General features: G+C 40.9%; 1 protein-coding gene across 1 annotated transcript in view; it reads left to right on the top strand.

Moving 5' to 3' along the window:
- LOC126277999 (coactosin-like protein) overlaps positions 1–25215 on the top strand; it is a 164756-nt gene extending 139541 nt beyond the window's left edge. Inside the window, exons 2-5 of the mRNA XM_049977682.1 lie at positions 6240–6322; positions 14682–14799; positions 18966–19088; positions 24064–25215. Coding sequence (XP_049833639.1) covers positions 6240–6322; positions 14682–14799; positions 18966–19088; positions 24064–24180 — 441 coding nt within the window. The 3' untranslated portion in view covers positions 24181–25215. The remainder of the gene's footprint in view (positions 1–6239; positions 6323–14681; positions 14800–18965; positions 19089–24063) is intronic.
- Positions 25216–25460: the final 245 nt, after the last annotated feature.

Here is a 25460-nt window from a genome sequence, read left to right as displayed (position 1 = left end):
GTGGTGGCTCCTCAATGGTGCGGGCTGTGTTTACATGGAATGGACTGTTTAACCTGGTCCAACTGAAGTCGTCATAACTGGAAACGGTTACGTTCAACCACTTGGTGACCATTTGCAGCCACTGATGTTGGTGTTCCCAAACAACGATGGAAATTTTATGGATGAAAATGCGCCGAGTAATCAGGCTAAAACTGTTCCCATTTCGCCCGACTTGAATCCCATCGAACTTTTATGGGACATACTGAACCGGCAACACTTCCACAATTACGGACTGCTATAGAGGCAGCATGGCTCAATAAACGGCTAAAGTCTCCTGCAGAAATAAAGTCCAGAGGGTGCCCCGAAAGACAGTTAAGTTAGAGAAAAGTTTCTCCGTTAGATATAAAATGGCTTTCCATATTTACCAGTTCGTGCTATACTAAAATTCCGTGATTACCACGAAGAAAACTAGTCAGTAACCATACAAACTTAGGTTCTTTGTATAGCCTGATAACCATCGTCGGTCAGACATATTGTAAATGATAAAGTTCAACGTGTGTATACCGCCTCATCTAGCATCCGAAAGGCATACCGCACTGCAACACATGATCGGCTAATAACCATGGTAGCACCGTGCGTGTAATATCTTGACATATCCTATTCGCTCCATGATTTTTTGACTGACTGAACAGAGTAGTTAGACTGGCAGTGAATTTTTCCACGGAAACGAGTTATATTAAGTGTGGCTCAAGGAAGCTTCATAAGGTCATTGACGTTTCAGTACAGTCTTCATAAACAATTTCAGATAAGGCTACCAACGTTATGTTTGGCGGTGCTATTGTCCACATAATCTTCGTCTCTGAAAGATTGTAAGGAAATGCAGAAAGATTAGGCCAAATTTCTATTGGGTACAATGAATAGTAGGTCTTAAAATACGGATAATTCACAGATAATTCGATACTATTGCGTTCCATGACTGGCATTAAGAGATATTTACACATGACGTGCTCTACATGTTTAATACTAAACGTAATACTAAGAGATAATAAATGGGACAAACTCGTAAAATCGTTTGTAACAAATGAGTCTTCGGCTTTGCTACTAAGGTTCTCGGGAAGTACAAAGAACGTCAGAACGTCTATAGGAAATTACACAAGACGTTAGTGAGATCAGTTTTAGTTTTACTCCAGCTTTAGAAGTGCGTAAGTGGGCATAAGACACACAGTTCCGAATTGCTCTGATAGGACCATAACAGATCTGTATAGCCCATACAAAATTGAACAGATGCACAGGGAACGTGTGTAAATTTTCGGGAAAAAAGGAAATACTCTTCAGAGCTAAACTGTTTGGTAAATGTATATAACCATGTTTAAGATTGTGCAACACTTCTGAAAACATACTCCTATCTCTACGTAAGGCCTACATATAAGTTAACAGGCAGGTGGAGAGCTATTTTTCTTCGCTCAGCACGAGAATGTAAGAAGACAGAAAATAGCAACACTGGCACGAAATACCTTACGCCTCGCACTGTAGTGCCTTGCAGAGTATATTTGTTGATGCAAACCTGATACGATCGTAGGAATTGAACAAAACTGTTAAAAAACCGTACCTGAAGTCCTTCGTAGAGAAGTGGCGGTTTCCCAGTCTCTTGTCGCAAAATAGAAGCCTGCTACAGCCGAACCATTTTCATAGATACCTTTCATATCCCCCATACTCAGTCTGCTCAACGCCGCACTGGCGAAGAACAGCAATTTCCTTCAGTGGTCATCACCAACCACCTGCACCATGCAAGACCTTAGGAGAGCTAACCCAAATCCACTTGGAAGTGTCCAATTTTTGATCTTTCGTGTGATATATATAACTTTTGACGCGGTAAATAAGTATCCCCCATACAAGGCTACTCGTCATTTAATACCCGAGAGCAAATCCAGTTGTGTACCACTGAAGGCAAAGGCAGCAACATTATTTCGTTCCACGGATTAAAAACATTTACTTAATTTGTAATTGCTAATATCCAGGATTTGCGTAAGACCTATATTACCACACTTTAACTAGGTGTTTGCAGTGGGTCACTTCATCTCAGAGAAGCGTCGCCTGCGAAAGCGCCTCTCAAACAGCAAACAATCCTGTCCGCCATATCAACCATTAAGAAAACTAATTTCACTGCGTGAAATATAGAACGCATTTTTTGTACAATCTTGTCATGTTTTCAGTAAATGTTCATTCCTTTTTAATAGTAGTATGCTATTTCCGACGAAGGGAAATGCTTTTCGAAATAGAATAGTTCATTCAAAGCCAAAATAGCGCTTTTCATAATTCCTCTGCAGGTCAGTTAGTGCTCAGTCTCAGATGATATAGACACTGACAGGCGACGACACACGTGGAATTTTTATTGAAAAATTTAATTTACGCGTGTGATTTTCTGACAGTGTTGTTGGAATCTTCCGCTCTTCCATTTTCTCAAGTGTTCTGTAATTTTCTTGACACGAAGAAAACCGATATCATGACAGTAATGTTGTAGAGTAAATGGTTTCCGTTATCAGGTTGTTTCTCAAAGACGTCTGCCGATGTTGTAGGAGAACCGTTAGCCTAACTCATTTCTAATAGTCTTGCTACTGTGCGGTCGACAACCCCAAATACCTTAGATACTACTGGGGAGGTTCCTAATGAAAGAGCCGTTGGTGTTGGGTTAAGCGTAGCATGCCAGGAAACGGATACTGTTTTTCTTACCCCGTGTTTCGTACTTCGTCGTTAGGAAAGCCCTCAAGTTTGTGCCCGTCTTAGATCGGAAACTTCACTGCTTTCTAAGGTGCTCACCCTAATACGACGTTCTCACAAAATGGCATACTGCCGTTGCGCCATCTGTCTGCAAGTGATAGACTATTCTGCTAAATTTCGTACGTAATTGTTAGTCATTGAAGTAGATAGCCAGCCATTCGCCAAGCAGGATGAGGTACTAGACAAAACTTCTGGCAGCCGTTGGTCCAGACCAAAGGGGGATACGCGCACGATTGACGGTTTCGAACATGACGTAGTCACAACCTTGTTTAACAGAGAGGTCGTTCTGTTTCATACGGAACGACCACAAACTAAAGCTGACTTACTGGCCGATTAAATGAGACTTTTCTGGCGTTTTATATTAATGAAAATGTCGGTCTATTGTAGCTCACAACGGGTTACACTGTTCGTTCCGTACAGCAGTATTAACAAAAAATACACTTTAGAATATTTCTTCCGTACATCCAGACATAGATGTTCCACAGGGTGTGGAAAAAGTTGAAAAAAGTATTTTTCATTTTCACATTAAGTCTTCACATCAGTATTTACGTTTATAAATACCAGATTCATTATTTCTTCGCTGTTGTAGCCAAACATCAAAACGAAGTTTGCAATTTCAACTTCAGAGCACAAATGCAATCTGTAAGTGAACCGTATTAAAGTATTACATAGCATTCATGTCACATGTTGTATTCAGTCCCGAGACTGGTTAGATGCAGCTCTCCAAGTAACTATTGCATCCTACATCCTTCTCAATCTGCTTAGTGTATTCATCTCTTGGTCTCCCTCTAAGATTTTTACCCTCCACGCTGCCCTCCAGTACTAAACTGGTGATCCCCTGATACCTCAGAATGCCCTACCAACCGATCCCTTCTTCTAGTAAAGTTGTGCCACCAGTTCCTCTCCTCCTCTGTTCCATTCAGTAGCGCCGCATTAGTAACCTTATTGAACCATCTAACGTTCTGCATTCTTCTGTAGTACCACATTTCAAAAGTTTGTATTCTCTTCTTGTCTAAACTGTCTGTAATCCGTGGATGACTACACTCCATACAAATACTTTCAGAAGAGACTCCCTAAAGCTTAAAACTGTACTCGATGTAACAAATTTCTTTACTTCGACCACCCTCAGTTATTTTGCTGCCCAAATAGCAAAACTCATCTACTACTTTCTCATTTACTAATACAATTCCCTCAGCACCATCTGATCTAATTCCCCTACATTCCATTATCCTCGTTTCGGCTTTTGATGATGTTCACCTTATATCCTCCTTTCAAGACACTGTCCATTCCGTTCAACTGTTTTTTTTATCCAAAGTACTTTGCTTGACAGAATTACAATGTCATCGGCAGACCTCAAGGTTCTCTCTCCCTGGATTTGAATATCTACTCCGAATTTTTCTTTTGTTTCCTTTACTGCTTGCTCAATACACAGATTAACATCGGGAAAGGCTACAACCCTGTTTCACTCCCTTCCCAAACACTCCTTCCCTTTCATGCCCCTAGACTCTGCCATCTGGTTTCTATACAAATTGTAAATAGCTCTTCGCTCCCTTTGACCCCTCCCACCTTCAGAATTTGAGTATTCCAGTCGATATTGTCAAAAGCTTTCTATAGGTCCACAAATACTACAAGCGTTGCGTTTCCTTAACCTGTTTTCTAAGATAGTTTGTAGGGTCAGTACTGCCTCGCGTGTTCCTACATTTCTACAGAATCCAAACTGAACGTCCCCGAAATTGTCTTCCACAAGTTTTCCCATTCGTTTGTAAAGAATGTTTGCAACTATGGCTTACTAAACTGATACTTCGATAATTTTCACACCTGTCAGCACCTGTTTTTGTTTGGGATTGGAATTATTATATTCTTCTCGAAGTCTGAGGGTATTTCGCCTGTCTCTTAAATCTTGCTCACCAGATGGAAGGCCATAAGTAGTTATAATGGAATGTTTACTCTCGGGGCCTTGTTTCGACTTGGGTATTTCAGTACTGTGTCAAATTCTTCATGCAGTATCATAACTCCCATCTTATGTTCATCTATATCCAAGTCGTCTTCCATTTCCACAATATTGCCCTCTAGTACGTCTCATTAGTATAGACCGTCTACATACTCCTTCCACCTTCAAAGGTCTCTTCAGTTTTGCTGTAAGTGGCATCTTAATCCTAGTCATGGATATTTCTATATCCTTAAATTTGTCCTCTAGCCATTACCGCTTAGCGGTTTCGCACTTCTGCCGATTTAATTTTTGAGACGTTTGTATTCCTTTTCGCCTGCTTCATTTTCATTCGTGGCACTAGGTCGCATAATGTCTCAGAATTTAAGCAAATGTGAGATGTACTGTCGTAAACCTGGCTTCGTTACATCACATGAAGTTTTGTAACGAATGGTGGTGGTGGTGGTGGTGGTGGTGGTGGTGGTGGTGGTGGTGGTGGTCGGTCCGTAGCAGTTTGTGCTACAGCCGCTGGAAGGTGCCTGGCATTAGAGCGCCTGTCTCTACCTGGCATTAGACGGTGGGCACTGTGTCGTCAGGTGATAATTCCTTGTATATGTTACAGACACTCGGAGAAAGATCTCCCGGAAGTCGGTTATTTTTCACGCTGTAAGTAGAGTGAGTTCATTACGTGGGTTCGTGACTTAACGGCGATAAAAGCGTGACAGAATTGATTGCTTGGCAGAACAGCAGAGGCGCTATGAAAGCCAACCCTAGACTTAGATTCGGCGAAACGAGTAAGGTATAGGTTTCGTACAGATTTACAGCTCGGCGAAAAGCAGACGAAACCTCTGTTGTGAACACGTAACATACTGGCTATAGCAGGAAGTAACCAACGTCACCTAGAGTAAATACCAATCTCTTAAGTAGAACCAAATGACTTCGCCACTTAGATATTTAAGAAATGCCGTTGATTAAATTCAAATGTTACGGTTCTGTATTATCAAAACTGCGTAGCCACAAAAGACACAAATGTAACTTAATCGTTATGAATAATAGAATAAGAATACGACAAACTTCAAAAGTTGGAGCTACAACAAAGTTGAATGTGTAAAGGAAAGAGGGAAACGATAACTTTAACTTCAATGTATGTGTAAAATGCTCTCCCCCCCGTCACTATACGTCAATTACTGTAGTTTACGGATGCACATTTTATTTAAAATTTTGTTCTGTGATATTGCATTCTAGTTTTGGCAGTGCATCAGCTTTTTACGGGGTCGTTCTTAGAGCAAGGTAGATACATGTGCAAGAACATACCAGACAAATTTCGTGCCGAAAATACACACTAAAATTTATGCTCATTGCTCAAAATGTATTGTTCAGTTTGTACAAGTGCAAAATTTCCGCTTTAGCAGTAAAGCTTAGTGATATTAGAGAAATCGCAAAGTTGATGAGTTTAAAATAGCTCCTCAATACTTCGGCAAATTAATCACCTAGAAATAATACTTTCTTGTGGATTTATGCAAACAGCTTTCTGATGCAGTGTATCTTGTTTCAGGTCTCTCTAGCTACACACATCGATAGAGACCAAATCAGGGAAGCATACGATGATGTACGTTCAGACAGCACCCCTACAGAATGGTAAGTGTAGTGCTGCTGACACCAGCATATGCTGTTATACATATTTGATTGTAGTTGCGCCGATTTTGCATTTAACATTTGATGCCACTATGGCTGCAGTACTTCAGGACATTATTTTATAAAACAGATCTGAAGATGGTCATTATAAACGGAATCCAGTAATCTGTTGACAAAAAGTTTGTAACCACAGACGTAAAGGAAATTTATTAGAATGGTAAGTTTTCTCTCGCAGCGGATATGGCTGTGTGTACTTTGGCGACAGAGCTAGAATAGGGAGGAGCTGAGAGGGCTGACAGGACAAACTGTTTGGTGGAGGGTCTGGAGGTAATAGGTTGCTGTAAGTGGAGCCTAGGAGGGTTTTGGGAGTGGGGAATGTGTGTTACAGATAGAATTTATCTGTGCAATTCAGAGCAGGTTGTTGGTTGGATGACAGTGAAGGGTGGGTGGGTGGGTGGGGGGGGGGGGGGGGACGTGGAGGTAGATAGGATGGCCCAAGTTCTGAAGCAGCAGTTGGTATAAAGTAGGTTATACTCAACAGCACATTCTGCCATGTGGTATCTTTGGCCACTGCCAAACTGTGACCAACAACATTCATCTTCATGCACAGCTGGTTGGTAGTCACACCAACAGAAATAGCTGTGCAATGATAGCAGCAGAGATGGTGTGACATACATGCTTTCACAGGTTGCCTGGCCTTTGACGGGGTTGGATAACCCCGTGATAGGACTGAAATAAGTACCGGGAGAGAAAATTGGGCAGGTCCTCCACCTGGATCCTCCACAGGGTGTCCCTGTGGCAAGGTGTTGAGATTGGCAGTGGCACAGAAATGGATTGAGGTGCAGGTTGGGTGGCTGACAGAATACCAATTTTGGGAGGGAAGAGGAGGAATGGAAGGTGGTATCTTGGGTAGGGAATCCCTCATTTCAGAGCATGATGATAGGTAATCCGAATCATGAGGAAAGATGTGATATAGTTTCTCGTCTCTGGTGATATTGGGTGACGAAGAGGCTACTCCTTTGTAGGTGGTTCTTGTGGGTGGCAGGGAGGATTGGGAATGTGGGTGAAATGGTATGGGATATCTGTTTGCAGACTAGATGCAACCCCTGCCCCAAGACCTAGTTCACAAACAGATATCCTGTGCCATTTCTCCACACACCCACAAGAACCAACAGTGCCCTTCATCACTCAGTATTGTCCCAGGGCGGAACAACTGAACCAAATCAACCAAATCCTTTGTCAGGTTTTGGTGAATTTCCATGATGCCCTGAAATTGAGGACATCCTACCCAGTGTCCTTCCCATCCCTTCTAAAGTGGTCTGTTGCTCACTCAGCTTTTCACATACTAGTCCATCACTACATTGCTCCCATATCTGTGCCACAGGTAATGTATTCCTGAGAAATTACCCAATGCACCCACCCAGCCCTTTCTATTCCAGTTCCACCACAGGCTTGTCCTCACCCATCAGATGCGAAGTCACCTGTGAACACAAGCCATGTCGTGTAATAGTCCTGCTGCAATCATTACATAGGGTGGGCAGCTGGTTGGTAATCATACCAGTATAAAATGCTGTGCCCCAACATGGAGCTGAATATCACACACTAGATTTCAGTGGCTGCTTCATAACCCAGATACTCTCCCCCTCCACATGCTTTCTTAAAGTGCCCAAATGGCAGTTATCCTTACACTAAATACTTCGCTTACCAAATTATTCTGGCCTCAATCTATGGTAACATACTGCTGCTACACCATCCACCCAGTAGTTTGTCCCCTCTGTCTTATCACCTTTTTGCTATTCATGCACCCTCACTCATTGTATGCCACCTTCTGCCAATGCACCCATCCCATTTTTCTTCTTTCCTGCTCCCTGCTCTTCTTTCCTGCTCCCTGCTCTTCTTTCCTGCTCCCTGCTCTTCTTTCCTGCTCCCTGCTCTTCTTTCCTGCTCCCTGCTCTTCTTTCCTGCTCCCTGCTCTTCTTTCCTGCTCCCTGCTCTTCTTTCCTGCTCCCTGCTCTTCTTTCCTGCTCCCTGCTCTTCTTTCCTGCTCCCTGCTCTTCTTTCCTGCTCCCTGCTCTTCTTTCCTGCTCCCTGCTCTTCTTTCCTGCTCCCTGCTCTTCTTTCCTGCTCCCTGCTCTTCTTTCCTGCTCCCTGCTCTTCTTTCCTGCTCCCTGCTCTTCTTTCCTGCTCCCTGCTCTTCTTTCCTGCTCCCTGCTCTTCTTTCCTGCTCCCTGCTCTTCTTTCCTGCTCCCTGCTCTTCTTTCCTGCTCCCTGCTCTTCTTTCCTGCTCCCTGCTCTTCTTTCCTGCTCCCTGCTCTTCTTTCCTGCTCCCTGCTCTTCTTTCCTGCTCCCTGCTCTTCTTTCCTGCTCCCTGCTCTTCTTTCCTGCTCCCTGCTCTTCTTTCCTGCTCCCTGCTCTTCTTTCCTGCTCCCTGCTCTTCTTTCCTGCTCCCTGCTCTTCTTTCCTGCTCCCTGCTCTTCTTTCCTGCTCCCTGCTCTTCTTTCCTGCTCCCTGCTCTTCTTTCCTGCTCCCTGCTCTTCTTTCCTGCTCCCTGCTCTTCTTTCCTGCTCCCTGCTCTTCTTTCCTGCTCCCTGCTCTTCTTTCCTGCTCCCTGCTCTTCTTTCCTGCTCCCTGCTCTTCTTTCCTGCTCCCTGCTCTTCTTTCCTGCTCCCTGCTCTTCTTTCCTGCTCCCTGCTCTTCTTTCCTGCTCCCTGCTCTTCTTTCCTGCTCCCTGCTCTTCTTTCCTGCTCCCTGCTCTTCTTTCCTGCTCCCTGCTCTTCTTTCCTGCTCCCTGCTCTTCTTTCCTGCTCCCTGCTCTTCTTTCCTGCTCCCTGCTCTTCTTTCCTGCTCCCTGCTCTTCTTTCCTGCTCCCTGCTCTTCTTTCCTGCTCCCTGCTCTTCTTTCCTGCTCCCTGCTCTTCTTTCCTGCTCCCTGCTCTTCTTTCCTGCTCCCTGCTCTTCTTTCCTGCTCCCTGCTCTTCTTTCCTGCTCCCTGCTCTTCTTTCCTGCTCCCTGCTCTTCTTTCCTGCTCCCTGCTCTTCTTTCCTGCTCCCTGCTCTTCTTTCCTGCTCCCTGCTCTTCTTTCCTGCTCCCTGCTCTTCTTTCCTGCTCCCTGCTCTTCTTTCCTGCTCCCTGCTCTTCTTTCCTGCTCCCTGCTCTTCTTTCCTGCTCCCTGCTCTTCTTTCCTGCTCCCTGCTCTTCTTTCCTGCTCCCTGCTCTTCTTTCCTGCTCCCTGCTCTTCTTTCCTGCTCCCTGCTCTTCTTTCCTGCTCCCTGCTCTTCTTTCCTGCTCCCTGCTCTTCTTTCCTGCTCCCTGCTCTTCTTTCCTGCTCCCTGCTCTTCTTTCCTGCTCCCTGCTCTTCTTTCCTGCTCCCTGCTCTTCTTTCCTGCTCCCTGCTCTTCTTTCCTGCTCCCTGCTCTTCTTTCCTGCTCCCTGCTCTTCTTTCCTGCTCCCTGCTCTTCTTTCCTGCTCCCTGCTCTTCTTTCCTGCTCCCTGCTCTTCTTTCCTGCTCCCTGCTCTTCTTTCCTGCTCCCTGCTCTTCTTTCCTGCTCCCTGCTCTTCTTTCCTGCTCCCTGCTCTTCTTTCCTGCTCCCTGCTCTTCTTTCCTGCTCCCTGCTCTTCTTTCCTGCTCCCTGCTCTTCTTTCCTGCTCCCTGCTCTTCTTTCCTGCTCCCTGCTCTTCTTTCCTGCTCCCTGCTCTTCTTTCCTGCTCCCTGCTCTTCTTTCCTGCTCCCTGCTCTTCTTTCCTGCTCCCTGCTCTTCTTTCCTGCTCCCTGCTCTTCTTTCCTGCTCCCTGCTCTTCTTTCCTGCTCCCTGCTCTTCTTTCCTGCTCCCTGCTCTTCTTTCCTGCTCCCTGCTCTTCTTTCCTGCTCCCTGCTCTTCTTTCCTGCTCCCTGCTCTTCTTTCCTGCTCCCTGCTCTTCTTTCCTGCTCCACCCCCCCCATCCAGACACTGTGTGGTGGCAGGTTTGTCACAACTGTCTGGTCACTGCAGTTGCTTTATGATCTGAATTGCTGGACATGGAGGTTTTGTGTGCATGCATGAACTCAATGTGGCATTCTTACAGTGAACAGCAGTCTCTCTCCTCCCTTATATTGCTCAGCTTTAGTTCTGATACAAAACAGTTGTCACTTTTTGTGTCACTGATTGAGAAAGAATTAAGACAATGTGTATAAAGATTCAAGTAACGGAAAGTCCAGGCTGGTATGATGACGGTATTGTGAAAGGGATAGTTCCGACTCAATGCATAGCAAAGATGAATGTATGTGTGCACATGACCACAATCTCTGGCTGCCAAGACCAGACAGTTTGGCTGTGCACAACTATTCTATCCATAGTATTGTATAAAAATGCAGCAATATTACAGTAATTAAAAGGAAATGAATCTGTTGCATATGTTTTACAGCACTCATGCAGTGTGCTTTTTTGTGAAGAGGACAATAAGCAATTCCTTATTCTTATAAATTTGTGATTACACATACTCTAATGCAGCATCTGCAAAATTGTCTCCTGCCAACTTCTGTGTCATTTTTACTGTTCAGTGACCTTAATGCACACCATCCCCTTTGGGGTTCTCCTAGTACCTGTCAAAGGCCCTCTTGGCTGACCACCTCAATCTGCCTTAAAACAGGAGCACCAACATTCATTCAGACTCCACTCATACATATACCCATTTGGACCTATCCTTCTCCACTGCCCAACGTACCCATCATCTGGAAAGTCTGTTTGCACTGACACACACTCAAGCGACCATTTCCCGTGTGCTATCCATTTGCTGACTCCTACACCATCTGTGCACACCCAATGGCAACTTACTCAGGCTGATTGGGGCTTTACTGCTCCCTCGCAATCTTCCATGAACATTATTTCCCCAGTTGTGCTGACCAGAACATTCCATTCCTCGCACTTCCTCTTTACCACTCAGTGTCCTGGTCCCATGGTGGACTCTGCATCCCCAATAGAGTTGTGGCATGCCAGAGACGTGCTCTCGATGTTTTAGATGTCATCCTAGGATGGCCAGCTGTATTCATTATAAACAGATGTGTAAACAGTGTAGTTCTCTTCTTGGGACATCAAAAAAGCTAGCTGGATTTCATTCACTAATTCTTTACAGTTCCACTCCCTCTTCCATGTGTGGGCCAACTTAACACAGCTCTCTGGGACCAAGATCCATTCCCCAATTTCTGGCCTGACTGTACCAAATGTCATTGTGAAACCTACCATCATGAAAACCCTGGGCTGCTATTTTGCGGAGATTTCAAGATCCTCCCACAATCACCCTGCCTTCCTCCACTGGAAATGAGCAGAGAATGCTTGGTTGATACGCTTCTCTCAGAATCATGAGTGCTACAATGTTGCCTTTATTATGAGATAGCTAGATAGTGTTCTCGTTTCATCCCAATCATCTGCCCCAGTGCTGGATGCTGTTCACATTCAGACTTTACAGCACCTTTCTCTTGCAGGTAAACACTTGGTGTGTAATACATACAACCACATTTGGGCAGAGTGCATGTTTCCCACACACTGGTGTGAAGCCAATGTCGTACCCATACCTAAGCCCAGTAAGACAAAGCACCTTTCTTCTAGCTATCATCCTAGTTCTCTCACCAGTTGTTATTGCAAGGTAATGGAACTTATGATTCATGCCCTGCTGGTATGGTGGCTAGAGTTGTGCAAATTACTCAACACTGCACAGTGTGGATTTTGGGTGCACTGTGTTGCAGTTCACAATCTCGCCCCTTTGTCTACCCATGTCGTGAATGGTTTTCTGCAGAATCCCAGACTGTCTCCATGTTTTTAAATTTGGAGAAGGCCTATGACACCTGCCAGACGACTAGTATCATCCATACTATCTACACACGGCAATTCCATGGCCGCCTGCCCCATTCCCTTGAGGAATTCTTAAGACAGAAGTTTCAAGGTTCTTGTGGGTTTTGCCTTTGTCGAACACATTTACGCAGGAAATCGGTGTACCTCAGGGTTCCAGTAACCATAGTGGCTTGTCTCCTGTCAATCATTTCTTTTGATGATTTTGCCATCTATAGCAGTTCTCCAGACTTTTCTCATTGAGCAGCATCTTCAGCGATGTCTTGATCGTCTTTATTCGTGGTGCATAGACAGTGGCTTTACCATTTCCACTGACAAGGTTTGTATGAATTTCTGGTTGAACAATTGGTTTCTCCCACCATCTTGACATCTTAAGCCTATTGCTCTTCTGTTAATTGAAACCACAAAATTCCTGGGGCTCATGGTCAATAGCAAACTTCCTTGGTCCTCCCACGTCTTGCATGACAGTCCACTGTATGCTGTCCCTCATTGTCCTACGTGTCCTCAAAGGTATTTCCTGGAGAACAGATCATGCTACCCTTCTCCCTCGTCCATTTGAAATTAGACTATGGGTGTTTTGTTTATGCTTCTGCATGTCTGTCCCTACTCTGTATCAATACTATCCACTATTGTGGCATTAATTTGGCCACTGCTGCCTTTTACACTAGCTGCCAAACTACCACTGTCCTACTGCAATGACTTTCTCCTGAGGATATATATGCCATGCATGCCCCCCCCCCCCCCCAACCCACGTACTGTGCCTCCTTACTGGAGTCCCTTAATCTCCAGTATGGGGTGTGTCCCTCTTCTATTACCTCCTGGAGTTTTTTCAGCTCTTGCTCTGACAACTTAACTTCTTGCTACCTGCAACTTTCCTGGTGGGTGTAAACTTTTCACCACCTTGGCTTTGTGTGACAGCCTATGTTCACCTTGGCCTTCATTCACTTCCTAAGAACATTGCTCCAGCCCTGCTCTATTGCCTCCAGTTTAATGAGCTTCATACCCAGCGTACCTTTCTGCACACTGATGGCTCTCGGGCTGATTGTAGTGTCTGGTGTGCCATTGGCATTGACATTTTTAGGTATCTGCTGTAAATCCTCAGCAGTGTTCTGGAAGCAGAGTTCTTCCCCCCCCCCTCCTCTCTCTCTCTCTCTCTCTCTCTCTCTCTCTCTCTCTCTCTCTCTCTCTCTCTCTCTCTCTCTCTACACCCACACCCTTCAAAGCTCTGTCTGCTGTACACTGTCCATCCCTTAGTGCAATGGGTCCAGGAGTGGTGTCAGTTGCTCATGCTTGATGGAGCCACTGTGATGTTTGTGGGCTCCTGGTCGTGTCAGTCTGACAGGAAATTAGGCCACTGACACTGCTACCAAGTCCTTGTACTTCAGCCTGCTAGTGCTTACATTCCCACTGATCTGTATGTTGCTGTCTGTCAGCAGGAGATGTCACTTTGGCATCACCAATGGTCTCCCTTCATGGGAACAAGCTCCAGGTTATTAAGCCACCTCCAGTGGCTTGGACACCACCTCTGACCTCTCGCTCTGAGATCATTTTAAGCAGTTTGTGTATAGGGCACTGTCTCTTTAGCCATTGCCATTTAAGTGGTGCTCCCCCACTACTTTGTGAACATTACATTCAACTTTTGACTATCTGCCATTTCCTGATGGAAAGCCCTTTTTTCAACTCCTGAATTTCCGTCTTGTGTTATTGGCCGTTTTAGCGAACGACAGGTGGACTGTCAATGGTGTTTCACTTCTAAACTGTCATAGCAGTATGATGAAGACCATTTAATTTTTTATTTCTGGACCTACGTTTCTCAGTGGTATATTTTGTACACCCTTCTCCACATCCCTGTTTTTAGCTTTCTTCTCTTCCATCAATTGAGATCGACATGTAGTAATTTTTGACTCCTTTACTTGCTCTAAAGTTTTGACATAGGTGCATATGACCCTCGTTGTTTTTGTACCCTAAAACAAAAGAAATGTGCACATATGGCGATGATATGTGGATTTGACAGCCACTCGTGCATATGAGACACACGGGAGCAGGTATCAATGTCTGTTTGCTGACCTTGACGACCCATTATCATTTGGATATTGCAAAGACAGACAGCATTTGGTGGATCCCTACATGATCCACCAATTTAAGTATGTGTGTTGTCTGGTGGTAGAATTGTCACTATTTAACAGTTTTGTGATATTAAACATGAGTGATTTTTTTAAATTAGAAAATCTGATATTTTATGCTTTAAAAAAAAAATATTGTTAGAACAAATGTTTTACCACATATGGATAAGTTAATGACATGCACATCTTGTTACCATTTAATGGGAATGTTTTACATGACAGGAAAGGCCCGCCTTCCACCCCGCCCCCCCTGCCACCTCCCCCCCCCCTTTTTGTGTTTACATCATCTTTGTTTTTAAACTGTTAACTGAGTTACATATAATATAATTGATAAGTCAGATTGTTTATTAAAATACAAAAACTTGATACTATTATTTAGTTCAAAACTCTCTTCATTAAAAGAAGCATTGTTCTGCAGGGCAGTATTCAAGTTTGAAGGAAGCCGTATTGTGTGCTCTGCAAAGGGCAAGGACTTTGACCAGTTCAGAGAGCAGTTTGGAGATGAAGATAGAGCCTTTGGGTACATAAGGATACAGGTGAGAACAAAATTTTCTTTTTTAATTTCATAGTAGGCTTCAATAAAGCTTCTGTGTACTTATTGGACAGCATACCTAAGAATATGTTAACATGAGCAGTTTCCTACATGATTATTTTGAAAAATTTTTCAAATACATGTAAATATGACCCAACATCTAATGGGAATGCAGCCAGATGTCTTCAAGTGCCAGTATTTAAACAGTTCAACACCAGTTAGTTTCAAGGCACAAATGGAAGGGTGTTGTTAAGACATTTACATACTTGGAAGGAGGGGCTATGCAGACCAAGAAGCATTCACTCCCACTCTGTAAACACTAGTGCAAGTGCACAACCTAAGATAAGGGTCAGCAGTAAATGATGAGTAGGTGAAAGAATAGCATTAACATTGTCCCTCTTACTCGACAAGGAAACCATGCTATGAGCTTATTTAATCTCAACTGCAGCTTGCTAACACAATCCCAAAAGTTAAAGGTGCATGCCAGAATGTGTGTTGTATTCCATTGGATGACCAGTGCCAAGGCAGTGTTAAGCAGCAGATAGGTTCAGCTGTTACAAGCATGGGTAATGCTTTAAATTCAATACATTGATCCTCCATGGTCCTGGTGTTCTGACAAACGACATTCCACAATCGCTAAGCACAGCAGGCACCCACCTTACACAAACAAAGGTTATCTTTTACAGACCTAATTGTAGATGGTGTTTAAAAAAATGCAATTCACACGATGTTTCCACAAAATATGACCGATCCTTTTGGAAATCCTTCCTGCATAAGGCAAAGTGTCCATGTAATTCAGTAGCATTTCAAAGAGATTGGTTATATTTTGTGGAAACATAGTATGAACCATGTTTGCCCATCTAAGATTGGAGCTCTATTAGGCCTGTAAATGATGTAATTCATTAGTGTAAGGTGGGAATGAGATCAGAACTGTGGAGGAGCTGTATATATGAGGTGTAAAAGTATGAAGCTGGAATTTCCCTGAGGATGGTGCTAGCCATCAATGTAGGACCCGAGAGACTGCATCTGCAGTGCCTAACCAAAGTGCCATACATCGGTATCTGTTTAAAATCCATAAACATGTAAACTTTTGTGCATATGAACTAAGATTTGCGGACAGCATTGGTTTTCTGATATCATTTGAAGAAAAGTGCTGCAGAATGGCATAGAATGCTTGTTGAGGCTTTTGGCGAACATGCTCTTGGGAAAACAGCGTTTAAGAGTGGTTAAAAAATTTAAATGTGGTGATTTTGATGTAAGAAATGACAAGTGTGGGAAGCCACCAAAAAAAAATTGGTGGTGGTGGTGGTGGTGGTGGTGGTGGTCGTCACTCAACAGGAACTTGTGGAACAATTGAATGTGATGCAAAAAGCTATTTCTCTTTGGCTGAAAGCTGTAGGAAAGGTTCAGAATGTGGGAAAATGAGTTCTGCATGAACTGAATGAAAGACAGCAGAAAGACCACTTGTTAAATGCTGCTTGCCAGATAAAGTAGTCTCCATCGAATAGTGGCAGGTGATGAAAAATGGATCCTAAACATGATAAATTACAGGTGAAGCCAGGTAGACCATGGACATCCATTGCAAGACCAAACTGCTTTGTAAAGAAGACGATGCTCTGTTTGGTAGGATGAGAAGGGTCTCATCTATTGTGAGCTGCTGAAACCTGGTGAACTGTTAACACTGATCACTACCAATAGCAAATGATCAATTTGAATTGAGCTTTACATGCGAAATGACTGGAGTATGGAAGAAGGTAACAAAAATTATATTGCTCCATGACAATGCCCCATCACAAACAGCAAAATTAGTCAGGGAAATAATCAAGGTGTACAGTTGAGAAATACTAGGGCATGCAGCTTATTCCCCAGACTTGGTTCTATCCAATTATCATCTGTTTGCATCACTGGGACACGCTTTCACTGAATAAGGCCTCAGTTCATATGAAAATGGCTCGCTGGCTGGTCTGCTTCAAAAGTGTGTGTGTGTGTGTGTGTGTGTGTGTGTGTGTGTGTGTGTGTGTGTGTGTGTGTGTGTGTGTGTGTGTGGGTGTGGGGGGGGGGGGGTGTTTCATAGTCTGCCATGAAGTTGAGTTAAATGTATAAATAAATAGCAGTGGAGATTATTTTGAATGAAATACCATTTATCAGTTTCAAACTACAGAAGTGTAATTATTGCAACCAAATTCCGGTTTCATACTTCTACACTTCTGCACCTGGGATAACACATCTCACACAGGTGTAAGACGTGAGAGCAAGCCTGCTATGGCAGAACACTGCCTCAGTACCAGTCATCCTATCTAATGAAACAGAGATTCAGGCATAACCTTATGTGTTGAGATAAAGGTTTCTCTTGAATTGTGCTTGGAATAGTGCTCTACCTCAGGTCAGATAGAATTAATGATGCTTGCTCATCACTTGATCATTTTCACTCTAAATTACTTCAGACACTGCATGGTGGTGGTGGTCCTCCTGTTGCCTACAAAAGCATTTTTTGCATAAGACATAGGACAAGTCAAGTTAGAAGCACACTTCCGAAAGTGATTTCTAAGAATATTTATTTAAGGTTACAATAAAACACGTCATATGTTAAGTATTTAGCACACTTCATAGATTTACTCTTCAATGGAATAAAAGCAGTGATTCTGTAAATGACTTGAGAGATTTTTCCCTAGGTTTTGACACCAGTATTAGCTTTTATGTTTTCAAGAAGTTCGTTAGAGAGTTCACCTCCCATGTGGAAATTACCTTCTTGACATGGAGATAATTTGTGCCCTAAAATTTGTTCCTTGGTTCGCAAGGCTACACTTAAAGAAGGTATAAATTTTCTTGCACAGCATTCCGCCATTGCATTTGTGTATCGGAAATGGAGTGTTAACCTGTGGCCTATCAGAGTTTGCTGAAGTTCTCACCCCACTGTATTCTGCAAGGTTGGTTGAGTACTGGGAGAAACAGAAGTCTTGCAGTTGTAAATATGGATGAATACAAAAAAGTTGTGCATGTTTGTGTGCTGTATGCTGCATGAAATTCACAGTGAAGAACATTAATACTTTGCAACAACAACACGTTAGTGGATACTGGGGGTGAAAACACACATTTTAGTGGAGTAGAACAAGTATGCATTATGAACTCGGTACAATATAGACAGAAGATTGTTAACAAAGTTGATGCTGGAGGAAAAATATTGTATTTCAGTCTTTGTGATTGTTCAATTAAACTGCCTTTAAATTTAAAGGATATAAAACTGAAGTGGAATGTACTGTTTTAAATTGGAATAACTTACTTGTGTAGCAAGATTACAATGTCTCCAAAAACTTGGTGTATTTAATTGAGAAAGTAGATAAACAGTAATAAGCTTTCTAATGAAAGAAAGTTTTATTAGAATTGTTAGAAATTTGACAATTGAATAAATGAAAATTTCTAAGAAAGAAATATGAAACTTTGACGTTAAAATTAGAAAAAAAATTATTGAAAATATATCCTACTGTGATGTGTAATTTGTATGTATGTATGTGTGAAATTAACTATTGAGGTAACAAAAATTTGTTTATCAGTGACTTATAATTGTGAATACAAAGTGCTAACAGTAAGAAATATCTGATCTACATTATTCTGAGAATCTTGAAGTTCCAAATCAGAAGTGCAAATAGTTTCTCCTGGTGTTAAAATTTAATCAATGGTATGAATACAACCATTTTTACAAAGAAAGTAAACAAAATTGAATATGCATAGATCTGTAGTTATGCTGGCTAGGTTGCAGAAAAAGTTCTTACAGCAGATTAAGAAAAACTCTTGAGTCATAAGTTACACAGGATCAATTTTGAAATAATTTCCGTCTTCAGAAATCAAAGTGCAAGGGTAGCACAAGGACAAGTGTTGTGTACATAACATGTTACTGTCATGTTAAGTACACAACTGGTTATGCTCTTCTTTGTGCTACCTTCGCACTTGAATTTCTGAAGATGGAAATGAAACATGTTACGTGTAGTTATTGATCAGTCATTCCTAACCTGCTGTAAGAATTGCGCGACATAGCCAGCTTAATTACAGAGCTACATATTTAACAGAATGGTCACTAACCTCCTACTTAACTTTTTCACATCTCTGTGAAAACAAAAGCATGTTTTTTCATTTTCATTTAAATGTTAATATCTTATTCTTAAATCTGTACAGATGGGTGATGAGATGAGCAAGAGACAAAAGTTCCTATTTGTGACGTGGGTGGGCCCGTCTGTTGGAGTGATAAAGAGAGCAAAGATGAGTACTGATAAAGCTGTTATCAAGGACATTATTGCTGTAAGTATGTGACAAACTGAACACACACACTTCACTTGCCAAACTAATGCAGTCACTAATAGTCTAAACTATGTCGCAGTTTGAGATTAGAATATAAACCTGTTCCTTTGTTTTAGAAGTGATAGCATTCTATTGTTATATGGTAAAGTTTATAACTGGTACACTATTTTGTGTTCATAACTAAAACATTTACTGTATTTCATTTGAAAGTATATTTGCTGTAGCCATAAATTAAAAATTTCATGAACTGAGAAAACACACTTTTGTGATATTACTCTTGGTTATATGGCCAGTGTTTCAATATAATTTGAGCTCTGTAGAATGTAAAAATTCAAATATAGGATGTGCAGTCTCTTAAAAACACCCATGCAAATACAATTAAAATGAATTGTTTCAGGCCAAAATACCTTTACTTTCTACTAATACTTACTGTTCATACCTGTGGACAGACACAATAAGACACTTCATCAAGACATAAAGTTAACAGCATTTGTGTTTGAGTTGTTATATTCCTGAGCTCTTTAGATTGGTCAAAGTTCCAATGAACTGACTTTCACCAAAAACATTTGAAGTGGTGTTACATCATCCGCTAAAAATGAATATGGTTAATGCATCAAGAAAGTAAGAAGAAACACGATCTATTATGCAGTAGGAGACAACTAGACCTTCTTCATCTTCATGAAATGGTCAGTGACAGTGCTCTCAAACTTCCCAGTTATAGGAGTTGTTGGTGGAAGGTGGTAACATTTCATACATTCACTTCTGCCTGAGGCATTTAGGTCATTGTCATATTTAGCATCAATTTTGGAGCATTATTCTGGACAAGTAATAACAGAAGTGCTAAGTTGTGCTATGGGATGCCTTTAGCAGTAATTTCCATGCAATATAAGTAATATTTTTGGAGTTGGCAAATATTCCTCTGCATGCATGATACACAAAAGGTTCTGAGTGAAAGGGATATAGATGGGAATCAGTCACAAATCACTGTCATAGCAGTGAACATTAAGCATCAGTTACCACAAGTACCTGCTAAGTGTGAGAAAAGCCACTGTTAGACTTGATTTGATCTCCCGAATCGTCTCACTGCAATTAATGGTATGTTTCTGGGTATTCATCTAAGGTGTGTTTCTATTTTAAAGACAATACTTCGATGACCAACCCATTTGTTGTCTTCAGGTGCCGGGAGTGGTGCTCTTAAGAGTACTAACTGTCTGGACTCCAGAAAGTCTACCATTGTTGGGCTCATTTTGCTATTCATAGTAAAGTTGGATTCTCTAAAGTTCTAACGACTTCGTGGGTGTGGGTGTGGGTCTGGTATTGTTTTATTCCTCCAAACCACCTTCCACTTCTTTACAAGGTGACTTACTTGGAACTAGCATCCACTCTTCTTTACTGGCTAGCCGGCTGCTGGAAACACTCTTCACTTCTTCCCTGTCGAATAATGCTACGTGCAGGAATTTGTAGACTAGCTCTACGTACGAAATAAGTAGACTTGCAAACTTTACTTTCCATCAATTAATGATTTATTTGTCCTCCATACGCAATAACACTCACTTCCCCATAAATATTTAACTTCCTGTAAGTCTCTCATAAAGCCGAATGTCAGAAACAAATTGTTACAGTTAAAAGAAAGTTGGTTTAGATACCATAACTTTTCTTAACACGAATCAGAAAATGTCTCACCTATAGCAAGCTTGTGTCAAGAGTTCTTTTACAACTGTCCTTGTAATAATAATAATAATAATAATAATAATAATAATAATAATAATAATAATAATAATAACAATAATAATAACAATAATAATAACAACAGATCTGCATATGAACGCCATGGTTCTTCCTTATACACTAAAACATCAGTGGACTGCCTCACAGGTACTTTTCAGTGCCATTCATCTGCCGCGTCTTTCTTCCCGCAACTGGTTTTAAACCTGTGCACACAAACATATCCAGAATATTGTGTTACAGATGGTAGAAGGCTGAGTGGCTCTATAATTTCGAATCGCTAAAATTCCCAGTGCCTACTATGTTTTGATGTTTATTTCTAGAACCTGCAGTGATATGTCATAAAACACATTCTGTTTACCATCTTCGGTGGATGTAATGGCCAGCAGCTTCTATGTAAATAGTGCCGGGCCCCAAATGTTGTTTAAATTGAGAGTGCCATCCTTGTTCATTTAATTGGATGACTGCTTAATTATGCTGTCTTAGAAACTTGTCATTCCAATGAGGGCTGTATTAAAGGGGCAGACCACCAGAATAGTCAAGGGGCTATGCAAGGAATGTAAGCAGCATACTGGACGAAAACATTCAAGCAAATACTGTCACAGAACACTGCTTCAAATATGAGCATAAAATGAATTAAAATGAGCCCAATAGATTTGAGGTATTTTGAAACAATTTCTGAGAGTGTAAAGAGTCTTGTGAAAAGAAATATAATAAACAAGGATGGAGGTTTCAATTTAAATGAGGCTTGAAGCTTGCAAAACATTAAGATCCCACGAGCCATTACATCCACCAGAACTAAAAAATGCTGACAGGTGTGTTTCATAGAACATCAGAGTGGGCATCAGGAATCAAATTAAGCTGTAAATAAACATTGGAAAGAAATAGATCAGTCTAGTTGGCTTGCAGACAGTGAGTACAAAACAGGAAACTCACAGCACCCGAAAAAGAGTAAGCTGGTGGTCAAAATACTGTGCATAAAATGGAAAAATCTTGGCTGAACACCCAGAAGCTCACTGCAAGCATTAGATTTGCTTGGCAGCAAATGGAAATGGATAACCTGTTTGACATAAATCATTATTGCTTTGAGATCCACTGTTGGATAATGGATTTCTATTCTTCACCATCCACTAGGCTTCAGTGATAACTTCCCATAAAGGTGTTGCTAATCTCCTGGAGTCCAGTAAATGTCTTGGTCTACCTACCATCTGCATCTGTGGTTATAAGTCTCATTCAGTCATTTTATTTTCATTATCAAAATTGACCTACTCATCTTACTTCATCACTTTTGTTTTCCTACCACTTAGTAAATCATAGCATGTCTCTCTCTTGCTTGCTGAGCAGTCTGTTTTCATGATCAGTTACTGCATTCAGATTCCATGTTATTGTATTACTAGTCTTCATTTACACAACTGACATTAATCTTTCTATTCCAGGCATAATGTACGGTTAACTTTGAATACCATACTTAGTTTATAAAAAGCAAACTAAAGTTTTTAGCCCTGTTACAATTTTCAGTTTGTTGAAAGTTCTTCCATTCACTGTTGGTTTGCACTAAAACAAGTCATAGGATTATCAGTAAAGTGACTAACATGGGTTCAAATGTGTTCCGTTAATACATTGCTTTATTCCCTCAGTTTAACACAGTCAACTTCTCCTAAGGGCACATACAATGCAGAATATATTAAGCAACTGTCTTAAAAACTGATGAGTTGCAGGTTGCCTGTCTGATGGCTTCCAGAGGCAACAAAACAAGGATTTTCAGTATTGTGTGTAATTATTGTTCAAACTTAAAATTAAAAATGCTCTAATTATCTACCCATTAAGAGGTGTAATCTTACATTAAATATTTAACCACAATAAGACAAGTAGTACAGTTGAAAGCTGTGTACACCTTGAGGCTGTGTAACTGATAGCATGCTACCACCCAGACGTAATTCACCCAGTACTTGATAATAAAAGCATGGAACTTACTGGTGATGCATAAATGACCACCTGTTGAATCAGCCTATATTTGAATTGTGCCCTCCATTTCTATGAAAATGGATCATTCTGTGGTGGCAGGATCATAATTGCGATAATGCTACTAACACACAATTTAAATTGCCGAGAAAAATTTTGCTCTGCTCTCAGGTCTTGCACTGTTTTTCCCGTAGGGAAACCTTTTTCTCTAAAATTCTTTTGACCACAGAGAAAGTTAAAAATCTAAACCTCCATTCTGTCATGAATGAAACAGTGGATCTTGTCTAGAGTATTCATTCCGTCAGCATCCCTTGGAGGGTAATTTCAAATTTAGACTGTGCACACTTTTTGCCATATATGGCAACAAGTGTAGTCAGTATTGGTGTACACAGCAGTAACATAATTTGAACAGTCAGCTGCTATTGTGCAACACAAAACATTAAAAAATGTAATGGTTACCCATGATCAAAAATCTGCTGGTAACACTACCTACAAATTAAAGGCTTGTAGGCAGTCCCAAGGAAACGAAGAGAACCACACGCTGTCTTTTTGGAGGCAACTGATATAGCTGTCAACCTTACAGAGGGTGGTTGCTACTAACTACACTCGGTTTACCAGCTATAATGGTGTTGATTCTGGAAACTGCACAGTTTTAAATGACAGCCTAAAAGAGGATCATCTTCAATCCATCCCTAAAAGACACACTATGTTCCTGAGAAAGATGTTATTCAACATTTTACATTAACATTCCTCTTCACTAACAAATTTACTAAAATTCAGTGTATGGTGGTGAGTGAATTTCTGCTGCTTTGCAATTATCTTTGCAGCTAAAATGCAGTAGAGCTTTTGGAACAGAGCTTCCACCAACATTTCGATCATTACATACTGATGGTCTGTGATACAACTTCTATCAGATCTGAAACCATCTAGAAACCTGGGCATGGGTGAAGATGTACCATTCATAGCCTGTTCAAACCATGCCAAAGCGTGTGCACTAGACGCCAAAGTGTGTGTGCTAGACTTTGAAGAAGAAGAAGAAGAAGAAGAAGAAGAAGAAGCTCTGCTTGAAGCTATCATTCACTTTGAGAACACATTAAATATTTCAATTGCAATTCAGTACATATAGTGTTCTGTTGAAGTTAAAACTCACTTAACGTGCGAAATATGCAGCCTGTTAATACTGTAGTAATTTAGTTGTTCTGAAGTTGTACACTGCATTGAAGATATTGTTTTTGAATATAAAGTCATTTAGAAAACTAACTTTACAAAACTATCAACAATGTTGCAGAACTTTGCTGTTGAACTGCAGCTGGAGAGTCAAGCAGAGCTGGATATAGATTACTTCCGCAACCACCTAGCACGTGCCGGTGGTGCCAACTATGGGACTGGAGTAAGAGACCTCTGAGGGTCTAATTTTTGCCCTCAGTGTGTGCCCACCTGAACTCTTGTACAGTGATACATAAAGTTACATGGAATGGATGCATTTCACAAAAATCTCTTATGCAGAAACTTTAAAACAGATCTCAGAATTAAGATTTGTGCTACTACTGCATTAAAACTTAAAATTGAAAAACTGTAATGAAAAATCATGTTCATTGTGCTACAGTCATCACTGAAGGAGCTGTGCTCTTAAATATCTGAAGTTTAGAATGCATTAAATTTTGACAACTTTTGCCAAGTAATTGGGTTAGAATTAAATGCCTCTACCTAATTGTGCAATGACTCTTAACAATAGTCTGTATAAAATGAAGCAAGTAGAAATTTAAGCTAAACTTTGATACATTCTGAAATGTGAGACAAAACAAAAGTTTTTTTACATGGCTTAACTAACTTTAAATTTGATTCCATAAGGATTATTAAGGAGCATTAAGAGCTCACATCTGTGAGACTGGCAACTAGTCAATTACTTTTTAACAGAAATGTATCAGGGATCTAAGTAAATGATAATGAAAAAATCCCACTGGTGAATTGAAAAATCTTGTAATTTTTGGTGAAGATTTTTGTACAAATAATTTTACTGATGTGTATTCCTTTATAATTAACTGGCGACTGCTGTGGACCAAATTTTTTCTGGAAGTTAAATTTTGTAGCTTTTATTATATATGAATGTGCACAATTTTACAACTTTGCATATATGCCTCCACAAACAAAAAAGCATTGCTACAAGACTGGTATCTACAAAGCTCAAAAATTTTGGAGGTAACATATTTGCAGTCTTTTTAAACCTCTCCAGCTTTCTGAAACATTTTAATGGAAATTTGGTATAAGATGCAAAACAACACTTAGTATCAAAGAATTTATATATTATACATTTTAAACTGTACTAATATGGTAACTTAATACATTTCCATGTAGACATTAAATGAGGGTTTAAAAAATTACAGTGTTATTATAGTTTTTGGATCAGCATTTATATGAAATAAAATTTTCTGTCAAAACATTTTTGTAATCATTCTTAGTGTGATTGTAGCTTATGAGAACCCCACATTAATACGTCTTTATATCAGATAGCAATATTTCCTTTAAATTTTAGAAAATTTAATAAAGCATTTGTTATACTTCAGGATCTTCCAAAACAAAAAATTCTTAATATTTTAAATTCCGAAATGATGGAGGAAAAATAAACTACACACTATTGTTACAAGTGTCCAGCTAGTGCCTTTAATATACAGAAAATTTATCTTA

This window comes from Schistocerca gregaria, chromosome 6 (assembly GCF_023897955.1).
Source record: "Schistocerca gregaria isolate iqSchGreg1 chromosome 6, iqSchGreg1.2, whole genome shotgun sequence".
NCBI lineage: Eukaryota > Metazoa > Arthropoda > Insecta > Orthoptera > Acrididae > Schistocerca > Schistocerca gregaria.
Note: the sequence above shows the minus strand (reverse complement) of the source record. Positions and strands in the feature narration are given on the sequence as shown.